At 38.2% G+C, this 14,816-nt stretch overlaps 1 protein-coding gene across 9 annotated transcripts in view; it reads right to left on the reverse strand.

The window, feature by feature from the left end:
• SATB1 (SATB homeobox 1) overlaps nucleotides 1-14,816 on the reverse strand; it is a 93,398-nt gene that overhangs the window by 21,991 nt on the left and 56,591 nt on the right. For all 9 annotated transcript variants that reach the window (XM_040547322.1, XM_040547328.1, XM_040547327.1 and 6 more), the window contains exons 8-9: nucleotides 13,370-13,582; nucleotides 4,888-5,043 (exon numbers count right to left, since the gene is read on the reverse strand). In XM_040547322.1, the coding sequence (XP_040403256.1) occupies nucleotides 4,888-5,043; nucleotides 13,370-13,582 (369 nt within the window). The remainder of the gene's footprint in view (nucleotides 1-4,887; nucleotides 5,044-13,369; nucleotides 13,583-14,816) is intronic.

The following is a 14,816-nucleotide window of genomic DNA, read 5'->3' on the forward strand; positions in this document are numbered from 1 at the left end:
ATTTTAGTGCCAATGTTTAGCATTCCCTTCCCATTTAACTCCTTCCAATCTACTTGCAAGTGGGAGATGCTCTTTCAATCCTACCCCATGCACCTTCCCATGCAGAGCTCCAGAGGAGGAAACTCCAGGTGCGTACTAAGGCTAAGTTGAACACTTCTGATAAAATACCACTGCATGAAATACTTGTGTGATGGCTTAGGGTGGAGTCTATAGCGCGGTCTAAACCACTGATGGCACCTCCATGGTTTGCATGCAGAACTACTCATTTCAAAGAGGATAACTGCCTAACCGAATTGAAAGACGGGGACGGAGGGGCAGGAAATTAGGCAACACTGTGCAACAGTTCAGAAGTAACGGGTCAAAACCCTCTTTAATTACGTGATGTTTCTGGAAGTTTGGCTAAATTCTTATTTGTTTTACTCCAACATTAAAATCAGAGTGTGATCCTGGAAGAGCCAACTGCCTCGGCAGCCACAGGCTTCAACATACAGGCATTTTTATTCAGGGAGAAGGAAGGGCATCTGACACCTATCTGCAACATGCACAGTAACCTGCAAGACTGGAGCTGCAGAGGGGTATCTATTTTACCTAGTTACTGTACTATAAACTAAAATTATTTAGTTATAATAAAGCAGGTGAACAGCTTTATATTATAGTGCACGGGACTCTCAGAGATACAGAAGTTGGTATCACTTCAGGTTTTGCAAACTGTAATTTCTTAAATTTAAGACAGCTTTTGCAACATAAACTGATTTTCATCAAAGTTTTGCTTTCTTCCCTATTTCATACCAGCATGTACAGGCCATAGCTTTTCAGAATAAGACATAGACATAACTTCTCAAAATACAGAAAAATATAGGAGCACTACAAGCCTCTACTTCCCTTATCTCTCGGGGCTTTTAGGTTTTTGTTTGTTTGTTTGTTTCCTTGTTTGTTTTTATGGAATAAAATTAGATTTCAGCATCTGTCACCATCAAAAAAACCCCTCATCCCTAGCTCCCACATGAAAACATTGTAACCAATGCACAGTTACTGAACCATGATGCCTTAATGATCATTACACAAATCAACTTTTTTTTTTTTTTAATTTGAAGTAACGAAATTAAGAATGTGCTCTCAGAATTATTTGAATCAGACTGTTAGGTAATAAATTTAATAAAACCCCAATATGATTAAATTGTAAAAGTAATGCATACCACACAAAATGTTATGTGTGTGGATTCTTTTCATTTTGACTTATTCAGGTGTGCTGATTAAATTTTAGCAAATAATGTTGTTAGTACTGCCCTTCTTCCACAAAAAAAAAACAACCTGGGAGCAGAGACAAAACACATCGTAAATATTTCTGTCTTTTATTTGTATGTGTTTTTCTAATGCTCTCTTTTCAACACAACCTAACAAAAAAAATTGTAGGCCTATTATGCAGGCCAAATGCAATAAAGATGTAAGACTTTAATACTGACATTAGGTGTTTTGCTGATTACAATTCTAAATCCCCCCAAATATATTATGTATCCAAGCATTTTTAATTATGATATTTTCCTCAATTCTTTAGTATGATCATCGTAACTTTTAAAGTATATATTAAGAATATATAATAAAGTATATATACTTAATATATTAAGTATATATACTTTATTACATATACATTATGTATATTAAGTATATATAAAGTATATATTTTGAATTTAACAGAATTTGAATTTATTTTGCAGATAATATATTGATCCTTAAATACACAGGATTTTCTGAAATACACAAATTGTGTATATCCCTACATGGGAAAATAATTCAACACTGGGAGGAATCTCCTAGCTACAACCCCAAACTCATTCAAATCCATTTCTTCAGGGAAGTCAACCAGCAGTTTTTGAGTGAGTCGCCAGCGAAGCGGGCCGTGAAACTGCAAGTATGCAAATCACCACTCACCTAGGGCAGAGCACTAGATCTCACTGGTATCACTGCAATCTCTTCCTGCTGTCGTCATCCTTCCCTTGCCCTGCGCTACGACCTCTGCTGCACCCAGCCCCTGCGCCCGCTGGGTCCATCAAGCATCAGGACCACGCGTGGTCCTCAGTGAAACAGGTAACTGCTGCCAAAGGCACTAACACAGCACAAGGGAGGATGCTCTCGATTTTTACCTCGGCGCTACCTAAATAGAAACTTCTGTAGTGCATCATTTAACAGCTCTTCTGTTCAAAGTGCTCTAGTCAGCAGAACATTATCTGCAGTCTCCTGACTCGGGCAAGCCCAGCCACCTTGCAGATGCTGGCTGCTTAGTTAGAGGCCCAATCTAATGTTGACACAAACCATTTTCTTTTCTTTCCTTTTTTTTTTTTTAAAAAAAAAAAGAAAAAGAAAAAAGCCCTCCAGCAAACAACTATCTTTGTCCACGGGGTCACCGCTTTAGGTCACACACTGTTTTATACCAAAACTGCAGACTTTACGCTCAGCAGTTAATCAAGTTTTTAAACAGGAGAAGAATATTCAATTTTGGTGAGGTTTAAAAAAAAAACCATTTTTAACCAGCACATCATTTTCTACTGTGTGTTCTCCAGACTTTTAATTTTAACTGGAATTGATTACCCCAGGTTTTCCAGTCCTGAGTGAGAAACCAATATCACCAAACGAAAAAAAAAAGAAAGAACTATGTAAGAGCCTCTTAAAGAATATGTTTGAACAAGTCTCTGGTTCATGCAAGACAGACTTCTTTGCCCCAAGAAATATTTCTCTGTACTACTGACAAGCTCCAATGAAGATTTTTTTACATGACTGATATCTCCTTTACTATACATGGCTTAGTTACATATTAAAAAAAATATATTGATTGGCGGACTAGTACTGAGCTGGTTAGAGGAGGCAAAATGCATCCAGTTACCTATGAAGTTATTTCTGTGAGGCAGGTTTCTACTACAAATGGCACTTTGGCTAAGTACGGTCTTGAGAACTTCCTTAATAAAAACATAAATAACATTAGCTTGCTTAAATCCAGGAGAAAACACAACCTCTGAAAATAAAGGCATAATTTCCACAATGAAAGGGAAAAGAACTAAGTATTTTCTATTGTTTGTTTTGTACAGTCTTACGCACAATCTGCACAAGAATCGAAATTTTATACTAATACTCTAAAAAGAATGCCCTTCATCCTTTGGAAGCCTTTGTCTTTCCTGTGCTGATTTGAAAAGGGATTACCTGTCTCTTTTAAAATCACAATTGGAAGAGCTGTCCTGCCTAGAAATTTTAAGATTACATCCTTAAATAAATACTCTATGACAGATAAACTCAGATCAAAATGACGTGGACCAGTAGATCAGATTCATACCTTAGTTTTGTGGAGAACTGCAAAGGGATGGGGAAGGTGTAGAAAACGGACAGCTCTCTAGCCCCTGGTCTTGACATGTAAATAAAGACATCTGAGGAGCACACAGGTTGGGAGCTGCTGTAACATTCTATCATAATTAGAAACATTTCAAGAGCCCTGTAATTTCCAATCAAAATTACAGTAATTTCTGATATACAAGCCATGATTCATGACAGAATTTTTACATTCCATGGGAGATTATAGTGGCCCGATGTATGACACACTGAGTACAGCACTAACATAAACAATTCAGTTTAATGTTTAAACAGCACTTGGCGTTTAGAATCCCACAATAAAAGAAACATATTATTGTAGAAATTATCACTTTGACAGTGATTGAAGGGTAGGCAGGCATGTGGCCTATAAAGCTATAATTTTTACAGTCCACAGCTTGAGTTTAATCATTTTGATATAACATTTCCAAAATATCCCTTTAAATACTCCTTACAGCATATAACTTAAGCGACAACGTCCTTTCTGTACAACAAAATGCAGTAAACTCCAAAATGCGAACACCATAGAAGTCAAAAGTCAAATAAATTTAAAAAGAAAATCAACACCGAAATGCTGAAGGCCCAGGAAACACCGGTCTAACTGATAGCTGCCAGCTTTCTCTGGAAGAGGATGTGTTTTTCTAAGAGTGAGTTTTAGAAAAGTAAAGGAAAAGTGACTAACTGGACTTAACATTTAATCTGACGTGAAGATTTAATGTTGCAAGAAGTGGTGCCTTTACCATTTCCTTCAAGTGTTGGTATAACTGTGTTTCTATTCGTTTCCATTTTTCTACATGTTTTTCCTTGAGTTGCTTTTTGAGTACTTTCTCACTTACATCAATGCTTTTGCATACTCCAGTGATCTTTCTGAGAAGACATGTCACTTATGGTAATCACAACCAACAAGTGCTCACTGATTTCACTCTCTTGCCACTAAACTTGACAGAAATTCTTCAGTTGAAGAAAACAGCATAGAAAACCACATAACAGAGGCTTAAAACTGAATATGCAATATGACTGTAAGCCCGAGTGCAAGTAACCAAGCAGCCACAAAGACATGCTTTTTCAGATGTACCTTGTATGACCACGTGTTTTTCTTTTCTTTCTTTCTTTTTTCCTTTTTTTTTTTTTTTTTTTCTGGACATGGACAATTCTGCCCCACCTTCAATGCACAGCCTCACCAAACCCCGTTTCTGACTCATCATTTTAACAGAAATCAGAACCCCGGTGCTCCTTGTTACAGCCCATGTAATTAACAAAACACCAAAGCCTACTTCAGCACCACTACAGATAGCTTGCACACCGTTTTTGCCTCATCCATACCAACTATGTATTTATGAAACCAGCACTTGCTGAGCTGCATGGGACAGTGAATAAACAGTACCCAGATGTTACCTTTGAACTCAACCATGAACTCCAAATTGTGGCACTGTGCTGTCATGCTAACCCACGTCCAGCCACTATAATTTACACAGAAGCAGGTCAAAACCAGATGAGGAAAAAAGAGAGGCCGTTGTGCCCCAGGAACTTTACCTGGCTTTTGGTTGCTGCCACCTTTGCAAACAGTGCCTGAGACACCTTAGCTCTCTTCATTTCCTGCTGAATCTCATCATAAATGGAAGCATTAATGTTCATGGAATTATTTTCTGTTTTTCCATTCCTCTCTGTAGCGATAGTAGCAGTTTTGACCTAGAAAATATATGTTATGAGACATTTTTCATTATGAAAAAATTATTTTCCTCTCATTCTCTCCCCTTTCCATTTTATTCCTTTTATTCAGTACTGCTCTTATATTCTTTCAGCTTTTCAGTAACTTAACATTATAAGTTATCCATAGTTCAGGCAACTGGGAAACAAGAAAATTCAGCATATTGTAACAGGTGAATGCATCTGAAATATGAGTTACTCTTAGCTGACCACTGTGAATTTCCATACCATAAAACAAATTAGGTGGAAATCTGTCAATCTTGTAGAGACTTGTGAATCCTTACAAGATTTCTTTGCCCCACACAATTTAAGTAAAAAAATTTAACAGTAGCATAAAAGTATTTCCAATGAAATAAAGAACAGAAAAATGCCTTATGTCCAGTACACTCAAAAGAATTGTGATGTAGAAAATTCGTTGCTTTAGATTTAACTTTTTAACATATTGTCTGATCAGTTTAATTCTTAAGCTGTTTTTAAGAAAGCAACAATTTAGATTAATGCATATTTTAATCTCACTCATGAAATCAAGATAGGCCTTTCTTAAAACTATTAATGCTGGTTTTATTTCGCTTACATACATCAAATATGCATTTTCAAGTATGTATTCTTGCAATCCAGTTTAAAGAAAATAACACGAAAACAAGGCAAAATGACTACGATATTGCCTCTTTTATGTTAGGTGCATCTGCAGTTTGTGCAGTATCAGTTGAAAAGTACAAAAAATTAGCAAGTACACTGAGAAACACCTCAGAATATCCCTACAATATTGCCAACAGTTAAGGACAGCATCTTTCTTTAGGATCTCCTCTTGCAGTGATTGCCTAAGATTTAAGGACCTTCAGAGGAAAGACTGTATTTCTGCCAAGAACCCTCAAGGTGATGACACAAAATCAAACCTTTAGATTTCAGTTCAAACTGGTTCACACTGAAGTTGTTGGGAGCTGAATTAATTTCGCCATTCAGAAGTTAGCTGTCTCGTCTTAAGTTAGTCATTCAGGCTACCTCTAAGTTAATGGACAGAGACAGGCAATTCCAGAGGGTGATTCAGTCTACTCTCAGGGATGTGTCTAAAACCAGTTTCACTATCAGTTTAATCCAGAGCAAGTCAGCATCTTCCTGTGCTCTTAAGTCCCTTGGAGTTCAAAGGGAAATCATTAGAGCATGACAATTCATCTTCTAATCTCACTTTTATATGAGCTTTCATGTCACAGGTCTCCCAATATGAGAAGGATAGGGTTTGGGTGAGGGAAATACTTAGACAAATCATCAGTCCATTTTTTCCTAGAAATGTCATGCTCAATTTAGCCTAACTATCCTCTGTGGTACTTTTAAGATAAAATAATCTAGCCCAGAAACTGGGAGTGCATGCCACTTCTGCTGAGCCTTATTTATCTATCAGGCATTTCCAGTGCTGTGCTAACACCTCATCATTTGCAGCAAATGGCAAAACCTCAGCAAGGACAAGGCACATGCTTCCACCTGCCTCCTACTGGCAGGCATTAGTCTTTCTAGTGTCTGAAAACAGGAATCCTAAATCAAAAGGGAAATAGAAAAAAAAAATCCCAGAACTCATCATACAGTTTATCACATGACTTTTTTCCATCTGAAAACAACCAGTACCTTGCAGCAGTGACCAGGACAGTGAGGTGTTTCCTTTTCTGCAGTGTGACATTTAATGGGTGATACTAAAGTAGAGGATGGTCAAGCCTGGGCCAAGGGCTGCTCAGAAACGTTCCTGGCACCAGGCAGTGAGCAGCATGAGGAGCAGCACCATGAACCTCCTCTTATTCACATTGCAGGGTGGGAAAACACATGCCTCACACTGAGCAGACTAGCATGGGGCCACAAGAGCAGGTGCATCTCCTGAACACCATGCAGTGATATAATTTGAAAAATACAAAATCAGTGGAAATTTTATAACCTTTAAATGGAAATGACTCGCTATAAGATAACTGATGAACAATGGGGACATTAAATTTACTACTGGAGACAGCCCTCACTCTGCACATGTAAAAATCAGGCTAAGCTACCTTAGAAAACTAAAATGTGATGGCTTTGTCAACACATCGTCTTGGACCAGAGATTTAAATTCTGACGAAGTTATTTCACTCCTTCCAAAAGAAATACTTCTAACTTGTAACTAATCTTGGAGGGTTCTCTGGGGAAGAAGAGACGATGAAGATACTCTGCTAGGATATACAATTCCGTAGCATCTTTTGGGAAGGAAATGCTTTGCTCTTGTGATCCTGATCAAAATGTCTCTTTTTTGTAAGCATGCTGACTTTTTGATTGCTACTCAGCTTCAAAAGACAGCTTCATGTCATAGCAGTACTTCATAGACTACTGAACTGAGCTGTGGAGTGAACAGCCAGGTCATCAAAGAACAGAATTCACACACCACATTGGAGATGATTTAAATCGTGTGTCTTGGTCCATACTTTTCCACGTTCAATTTAGTATGGATATGCATTTAACTCAGAAATTACTGAAAACTCTCATTCTAGTTGTTAAATCACATCTATCTTTATAGAAGACAATAAACTCAATGGCATCTAATGTTTCTGAAGTTAAAAAAAAAAAGAAAAGACTCATACTGCCCTGTTGCCTTCTGCTGATCTTGAATTAGGAAATGAACAACAGAAAACACTAATACCTTCATCAAAATGCCCTATTAGCCCACAAATCTTCAGGAGAATGAAAGTCTTAAAGTTATAAAATAGTGGGCTTGGGGATTATCAAGAGTTGTACTTCACAGCCATATCCTCTCCCTCTCCAATTTACATCACTGGCCAAGTATAAAAATTCTTCCCCTGCTTCTTAACAATTTCTCTTTAAAGATCAGGTATAGACTATGGCTGGACTAGATGGACCATTGGTCTGCTCTGGTCTGATGAATTCCATGCAATAATGCTAATTAACCTCTTGGAGAATATCCATACATAAAAGTGTTTCATAATTTATACATAGCAAGCATCTAGCCTGCTGTGTTGAATTTAGAATCGAGTTCAAGCTAGAGGCTGTTTGAAGCTGGGTTGAAAAACACCCTCCTCCTCAAAACAAGAAAAAAAAAAGAAAAAAAGAAAAAAAAAAGAAACAACAAACAACAAAAAAAAGCCCTCAACAGTGCAACCTCAGGACTTGAGAAAGGAGGTGAAAACAGTATTCATTTTGGACAGAAAAACAAAACAAAACATAATGTCCCATCTCATCCACACTTAAACACAACCTCTCACCCCACCCACACATATAGCCACATTTTCTGTTTAGAAACGAAATCACAGATAAGCTATTTTTTTTTTTTTGACAGTAACCAAGTTTTGCAAATACAGAACAAGGGAGCGTTATTTTATAAATGTAACACCCTGAGAATCAGAAACTCATTTGGCCATCTTCCTATCACCAATCAATTTAGTTGTTTAAAAACACTTGGACAAAAAATAACACATCTATCCCCTCCTGGCCTGCCTAGGTACATATCTTATCATCAAATAAGGCCAATTACAGTAGCAAGAAATTCTGGATTCATTTTTTTTTTTTTCCCTAAACAAAGTAGAGGCTATTGTAGAAGAAATAACCAATCTGAAGAGGTTTCCACAAATATGGATGTTCATTTCTTCCTCACCAAAACTGAAACAAAAAAATCTTTTATAACACATTCTCATAAGTACTGTTTTAGCTTGGGAACAAAAATCTTCTTTAATCCTGGTTTAGCTTTTAATATTACATCGTACATTAAAATTCATAAAGTAGTTCATTCCAGGCAAAACAAACTACTTTTCAGTTCTACTCTGCAAATAGCAGAGGAGGTACAATAAATGCTGTTGCTTTCAGAACAGCTTTTATCAGGACAAGGTTTACTACTCCATTATTACACTGGCGCCTGGAAGTGCAGTTATAGTTAAGTGTCAGTGTTTCCATTAACTCTCCTCCATGGTGGTTTTCACGGGGGAAGGAGAGGACTGCATTTATTATTTGGTTCACTATGAATTTCATTAAATTGCAACTTGGCACAAGGGCTACCAACCTAAATTTTAAATTCTTGCAGCAAAATAAAAAATTTTGCTGGTTGTGACGTTTGTGTGTTTAAACTCCAGGTCTCCACTGTGAAGTTTCAAGGGAGCTGTCATTATGTGAAGTTCCTTGAAATGGAGGTTCACTGGTCCTCAAACACCAGCAAAGCCGTGTCCTCCTCAAGATCAGTCAAAAGTGACATCCTATCTCTGGGATCCAAGCTGAAATTGCTTGTCATGAAGGAACCCTATTTGTAGTCACAGGGAGGCCAGGATAACGTTTATGAAAATGAAAGTTTTTTCTACATTGAGTACCTAGAACCATGTAAAATTTGTGGATATTTCTTCAAACAATCGTCTGCTAAAATTATACTCTACTCTTGACTTCACATGTACTCTGTTTTTATACAGGCATATGATGGGCCCCTAGAGTTAGCACTTTCTTTTTTTTGGTGGTGAATATGGGTGGGGAGAGGACTTCTTCCTCAGATCTTCAGAAATTAGAGATTACTTGTTCTGAGAAAGAACTGTTCATAACTGCAGGATGGCTAACGAGCTTTAACTAGAATATACTGCAGAAGAAAATCTGTAAGTTGGTCACCGGTCTCCATCCTTTACAAGTTGTACTGAGGAGGAGGCACTCTTTCTCCATGGCCCCTGAACTATCCTGATGAGAGGGAAAGGCCATCCCTAGCAACTCCGTGGGGAACTCCATCTACCCTGAACCCAATTTGACACTCAGCATCCCCTGAAGTATCCCTACACCCTCCCATTCCCATGCAATGTGTGTGGACATTAACCCATTCTCAAAGCTTGACTTAGAAATACTGAAAAGGAACCACTGTGGGGTGATCTGCAAGCTGAAGGTTGTGGGGAGGGAGAAAGAAATGAGTAAAAGAAAAAAAAAAGATGTTTTTTTAATCCCTTCTACGTTGGAAATGTTGAACTAGCTCTCCATGCAGTATCTACCTGATGGAGAAGCTAATATTTATACATTCCACTGCCCCAGGAAAGAGCCTGACAGACAGGCTTCTGCCCCAGGAGGTGGCAAGGTGAACAACATCCAAGGGAAAATTCTTGTGTACCCTGTCTCTTTGTGCTTAGCCCACCAGAGTGAAAGATGGCAGCAGACTTTTAAAACTTGACCAGCTTAGAAGGCTAAACATGTTTCTGAAAGCTCAGGCATTAGAGGCTAATGATTTCAATAAATTAAAAAGTAAAAAAAAAGTAAAAGTAAAATTTTGCTTTTTTTCTCTTAAGTCAGAGAGAAAGGGAAAAGTAAAGGGGACAAAGAGCTTCTTAAAGGATTTCAAAAAAGAACTGGAAACAATCCAGATACATTAGCTCAAGTAACAACTAGTAAGAATGCTGTAAAAATGAGATAAATTCAATGCAGTTTCTTCTAACTCAGGCGCTGGGGTTTGTGCTTGGTGAGTTCCTACTATCCTATCAGACCTCCAAGGTCACGCTTTCTGTTTTTGCATGTAATAGTATGCAAAATTCACACTGAACAAGCCCAGATGCTAAACGGTTAAGTCTGCTCTACTGTCTGGCCACCAGTTGGCAACACAAAAATGCAAAATAGATCCTTTTCAGGATGTTTATTTTCACATCCTTCCGAAACTGATAACTTGCAACTGCAAAATAAACCTTCATGTGTGGCATATTAGCTCCCATTTTTCATGGTTTCATAGTTTAATTGTTTCAAATGTTACAGTGGTCTAAAGATTTAACATTAAATATGTTGGCTCTTGTCTAAATTCTGTTGTCAGGATAAATGGTCTGTTTTGTCTTTCAATAGTTATCCAAGAAGTTCACAGCTAAACTAGAAAAATATTATGCTCTATTCCTACACAGTGAATGTTAAATAACTGCTTATAATAATTTTAGTAATAAGGATGTTAGTAGTTTTATTTCTTTAGTGTCAAATATTCAAAAAACTGTGGGCATTTTTCTTGGGGCGTGGAGGGACAGCAATCAGAGCAGTAGCTTGCATTAATAATTTTGCAGAATCCTGACTATTGTTTGTTTCTGATACAATTTGTAAAATTATATTTGCTAGGGCAATTACTAGAATAATTTCATTATTATTTCTAGCATTAAGTGTTGTACTTACATTACTAATATGGACATTTCAATTTTCAAACTTAGGGCTCAGAACACCTACTAGCAGCTGGCAAGTGCTACATGTGTTTATAGGCAGATAATTCTGGCAACAAATTAAAACAGTTCTGCAGCATCCTGACTTGGAGGCATCTATATCCCTGATCCATCCAATAGATAAAGTGCTTATATATTTTGTTGAATGACAAAGAACAATAACTAGAAAAATACTTGTTTTGTTCTACAGAACTCAAGTATTAGTCTGTAAGGATTCCTTGTTAACCTGTTTTCCTTTTAAAAAGGATCCAAACAAAACCATATGCTGTTTCTACTTTTAACTGTCGTGATTAGGTTAACAATACTCTGGAGTCTCAGGAAAAAGAAATGCAAATGTAAACAAATACACAATAGAGACATAGATCTTCCCAACACCAACACCAAAAAGAAAAAAAAAAAAAAGAAAAAAGTGGACTAAGAGTATGTTTTGCCAGTAAACTTATAACCAACCCTAAGTCTCCCTTTCTGGCTGAAAATTTATTCAGTTTAAAGCGTGAATTAAAACCAATACAAGGATGTCGAGTCAGAGGTAGTCCTTCTGGAAGGTCCTGTAATTAACTCTGTTCTTTAGCTGTGAAATTGCCCAAGACCACTTGAGACAGAGTGAGACATTACCTTGGCAGAAAGAGATAAGTTAAGAAGGAGGGTTAGCCTTTGCTCTGAATTACCTGGGCTGTGGGAGCAGGTACAGATATTAAACCAAACTTAAATGTTGTTTTAAACAGAGTTATCTATACTTAACTATTTCCCACTAAAGCATTACTATGTAAATAGACTCTCTTCCTTTATCTTGGAGAGTATCTATAGTGGATTTCACAGACTAAACTCAGTCAATGACAGCAAAATTAGACCATTAGTACAGTGTGTTCTTTCTGGTGTTGTTTTTTTTTTTTCCTCTTTTTCTTCTTCTTGTGAAAAGTACTTGTAGCAGGTCAGAAGAGATCTTCTGTCCTCCCTTTTCCTATGTTCTCGTTATTCATTACTTTTGTGTGGTCCTTAGCATCCATTAGCTACAGGAGTATTTGAAAAATAATCTGCAGAAATTTGTAGCATTCAGAAAAGGTACAGAATATAGTCCTACGCACTTGGCTTGAGTCTGTTTAGTTAAAAAACTGCCCCGAGTTTATACATTCAACCGTCACAAAATTTTCACAGTCCCAAAGCCTTGCTTTGCATAGTGAATCTAGGACAGCATGATTTCCACCTATCTGTAGATCAGTTTGGTTTGTCCTTGTAAAGGTACAGCCCTGAGCCACAGCAATGCAGAGTATTTCAGAAAAGGTACAGAATTTTTTGAAGTGTTTCTTTCCCAGCTTCATTTCGTCTTTATGGAAATCACATGCATTCCTATAGCTCACACTTTCATTTCACATGCACCCTAAAACCAGGGTCAAGAATTTCCTTTACAGACACAAGAACTGCACCGTTGAATTTCTGGATACCAGTCTATCAGACTTTTTCATTTGGGGAGAATTAAAGAAATAGTCCCACCAGATGTTATGGAAATCAATAGGAGTTTCATTTGAACACGAACTAAACGAAGCTTTAAAGAACATATCCCAGTCTTTTACAGCAATGAATAGAGCAAGGCTATTTTGTTACCAAGCCCAAACTGGTGAAGGTGCCCCCAGCATTTTAGGAGGGAGTCATCTCCCCCCAGACCTTTAGCTTTACCTGTTTGTTTTCTGGAAGATATTTTTTAAGGCAATACAATGTGCTCATACTTCTGCTTTTCATTCCCACTCAGTTTAGTGGCCCAAATCCTTCAAAATCCCTATTTAAAACTCTATCATTAAAACAATACCTGAGAATTACAGGAAAAAATAAAGACAACAACAGAAAACCAGCATGTTCCTGGACCAAATAAAGCTCATGTCTCAATAGAAAGAGCAAAAAACTCTGTGGAGGCCATAATGGATAGAGTTTATCTTAAAACTAGAAAATAGCTAGTAATGAACTGCTACTATCATCCATTACATTCCTTAAATTTAATTTGTGACATGCACTGCAAATAATGATTCTGCGAGCGTTTAAAGAATTCAACAGCAAAAGCTTTCTAGTCCTGAAGAAAGGCATCACCCGGCGGGATATGGAGAAAGCACAACAAGCAAATCCAAAAGACAGAGAGAGCAGTTTACTTGTGGAGGCCGGCTAGGTGGTGTGCTTATGAGAGGTGCGGGGCCCATGGCAGAGGCTGCGTTCAAGCTCCTTTCCCTTTCGTCCTGGTAAATTCGATCTCGTTCGGCTTCTGGCAGCTGCAAGAAGTTCTGCATAGCCCGAAGGTTTACCAGCAAGGACTGCGAGGCAGTCTTGGGATCCTCTTCCTTTCGGAGGATTTCTGAGAGCAAGCCCTGTAGGGAGGGGGAGGAAAAAAAATGCTGGACAGTTAGCCTGGTGAAAACATCCTTTGCACAGCCGTTACTCATCAGATCTCTTTCCACTGAGCTTGGAACAAGAGTGGCCAAATGTACTATCCACTCCACACAGGAATATATTAATGGCAATTTAGGTAGCAGAGAAGAGAGCCTCAATTGTGCTCTTAATTCTATTAAGCATCTGTTTTACATACAACGCAAACTGAATCTGCCTAATAGGTCTCCTTCCTTTTACTGGCTTAACTTGCCATGAAATCTTTCACAGTCGCCAGACAATCACAAGAAGTTAAGAGTAAGTGAAACACACATAGTCCAGAGGCATGATGCTGTGCTGTTCTCAGGCTTCCCAGACAAAGCACACAGCAAACCTAAAGAAATTGGCTTTCCACATTTCTAGCACTTTAAACAGCTCTTTGAAAGGAAGTGATATTCCACAGCTAATCTGAGATGATAAACTCGTAATGGTCCTGCAGGCTTAACTGACTCAGGTCTAAATTTTTAATAAGTCAATACTTAGATAAGAGAGTTTTATATCAGAGTTTAACAAAAGGTGTCAAAAACTGACTGTTGGCCACTGAAAGGAGAGAAGTGTGCCCCTCTCCTCCTCCCACCACCCTCATCCCCTCACCAGACTATCCTAATCCTCACCCCGTCCATTGCCTGGGCTGTTTTATTTGAGCACCTGCTGTGCAGGTCCCACTTCCTAAGTCCATTTACTGTTGCTGTCCTTTGACAACTTTCAGAGCCCAACAACGACACACAAAAGCAAGCATTGGGGAGTGAAAGAAAGCCAGCATAGAGGGCATAGGCAGCAGTGAGCTGGGAATGGCAGGCTGTAGATGATAGCATGCCGCCGGCTCGTACAGACCACGCCAGGTTCCCTGCATAATCACTTCATCTCGGTTCTCCACAATGGAGCAGGTCTGGCGGTCTGGGACACCTAATTACTCTAAAAGATGAAATATTTATGAACCTGTGAGTGCAACTAGAAGTTTAACATCAACAGGTTCTTGAAGTCTCCCCCCTGCCAAATTCTCCTTTTAAATACGTCAGGCGTACAAAATGCTCTGCTGTCTTGAAGTTACAAAACTTGCAGTAAGAAAACTGTAATTTTTGCAAAAGCAAACACAAACTTCTTTTGAAAATACATGTTGTTGCCATGCAGGGACAAGGGGAGGCTTGGCATGAGAGACTTCTAATGCCAGTGTAA

This window comes from Cygnus olor, chromosome 2 (assembly GCF_009769625.2).
Source record: "Cygnus olor isolate bCygOlo1 chromosome 2, bCygOlo1.pri.v2, whole genome shotgun sequence".
Taxonomy (NCBI): Eukaryota; Metazoa; Chordata; class Aves; order Anseriformes; family Anatidae; genus Cygnus; species Cygnus olor.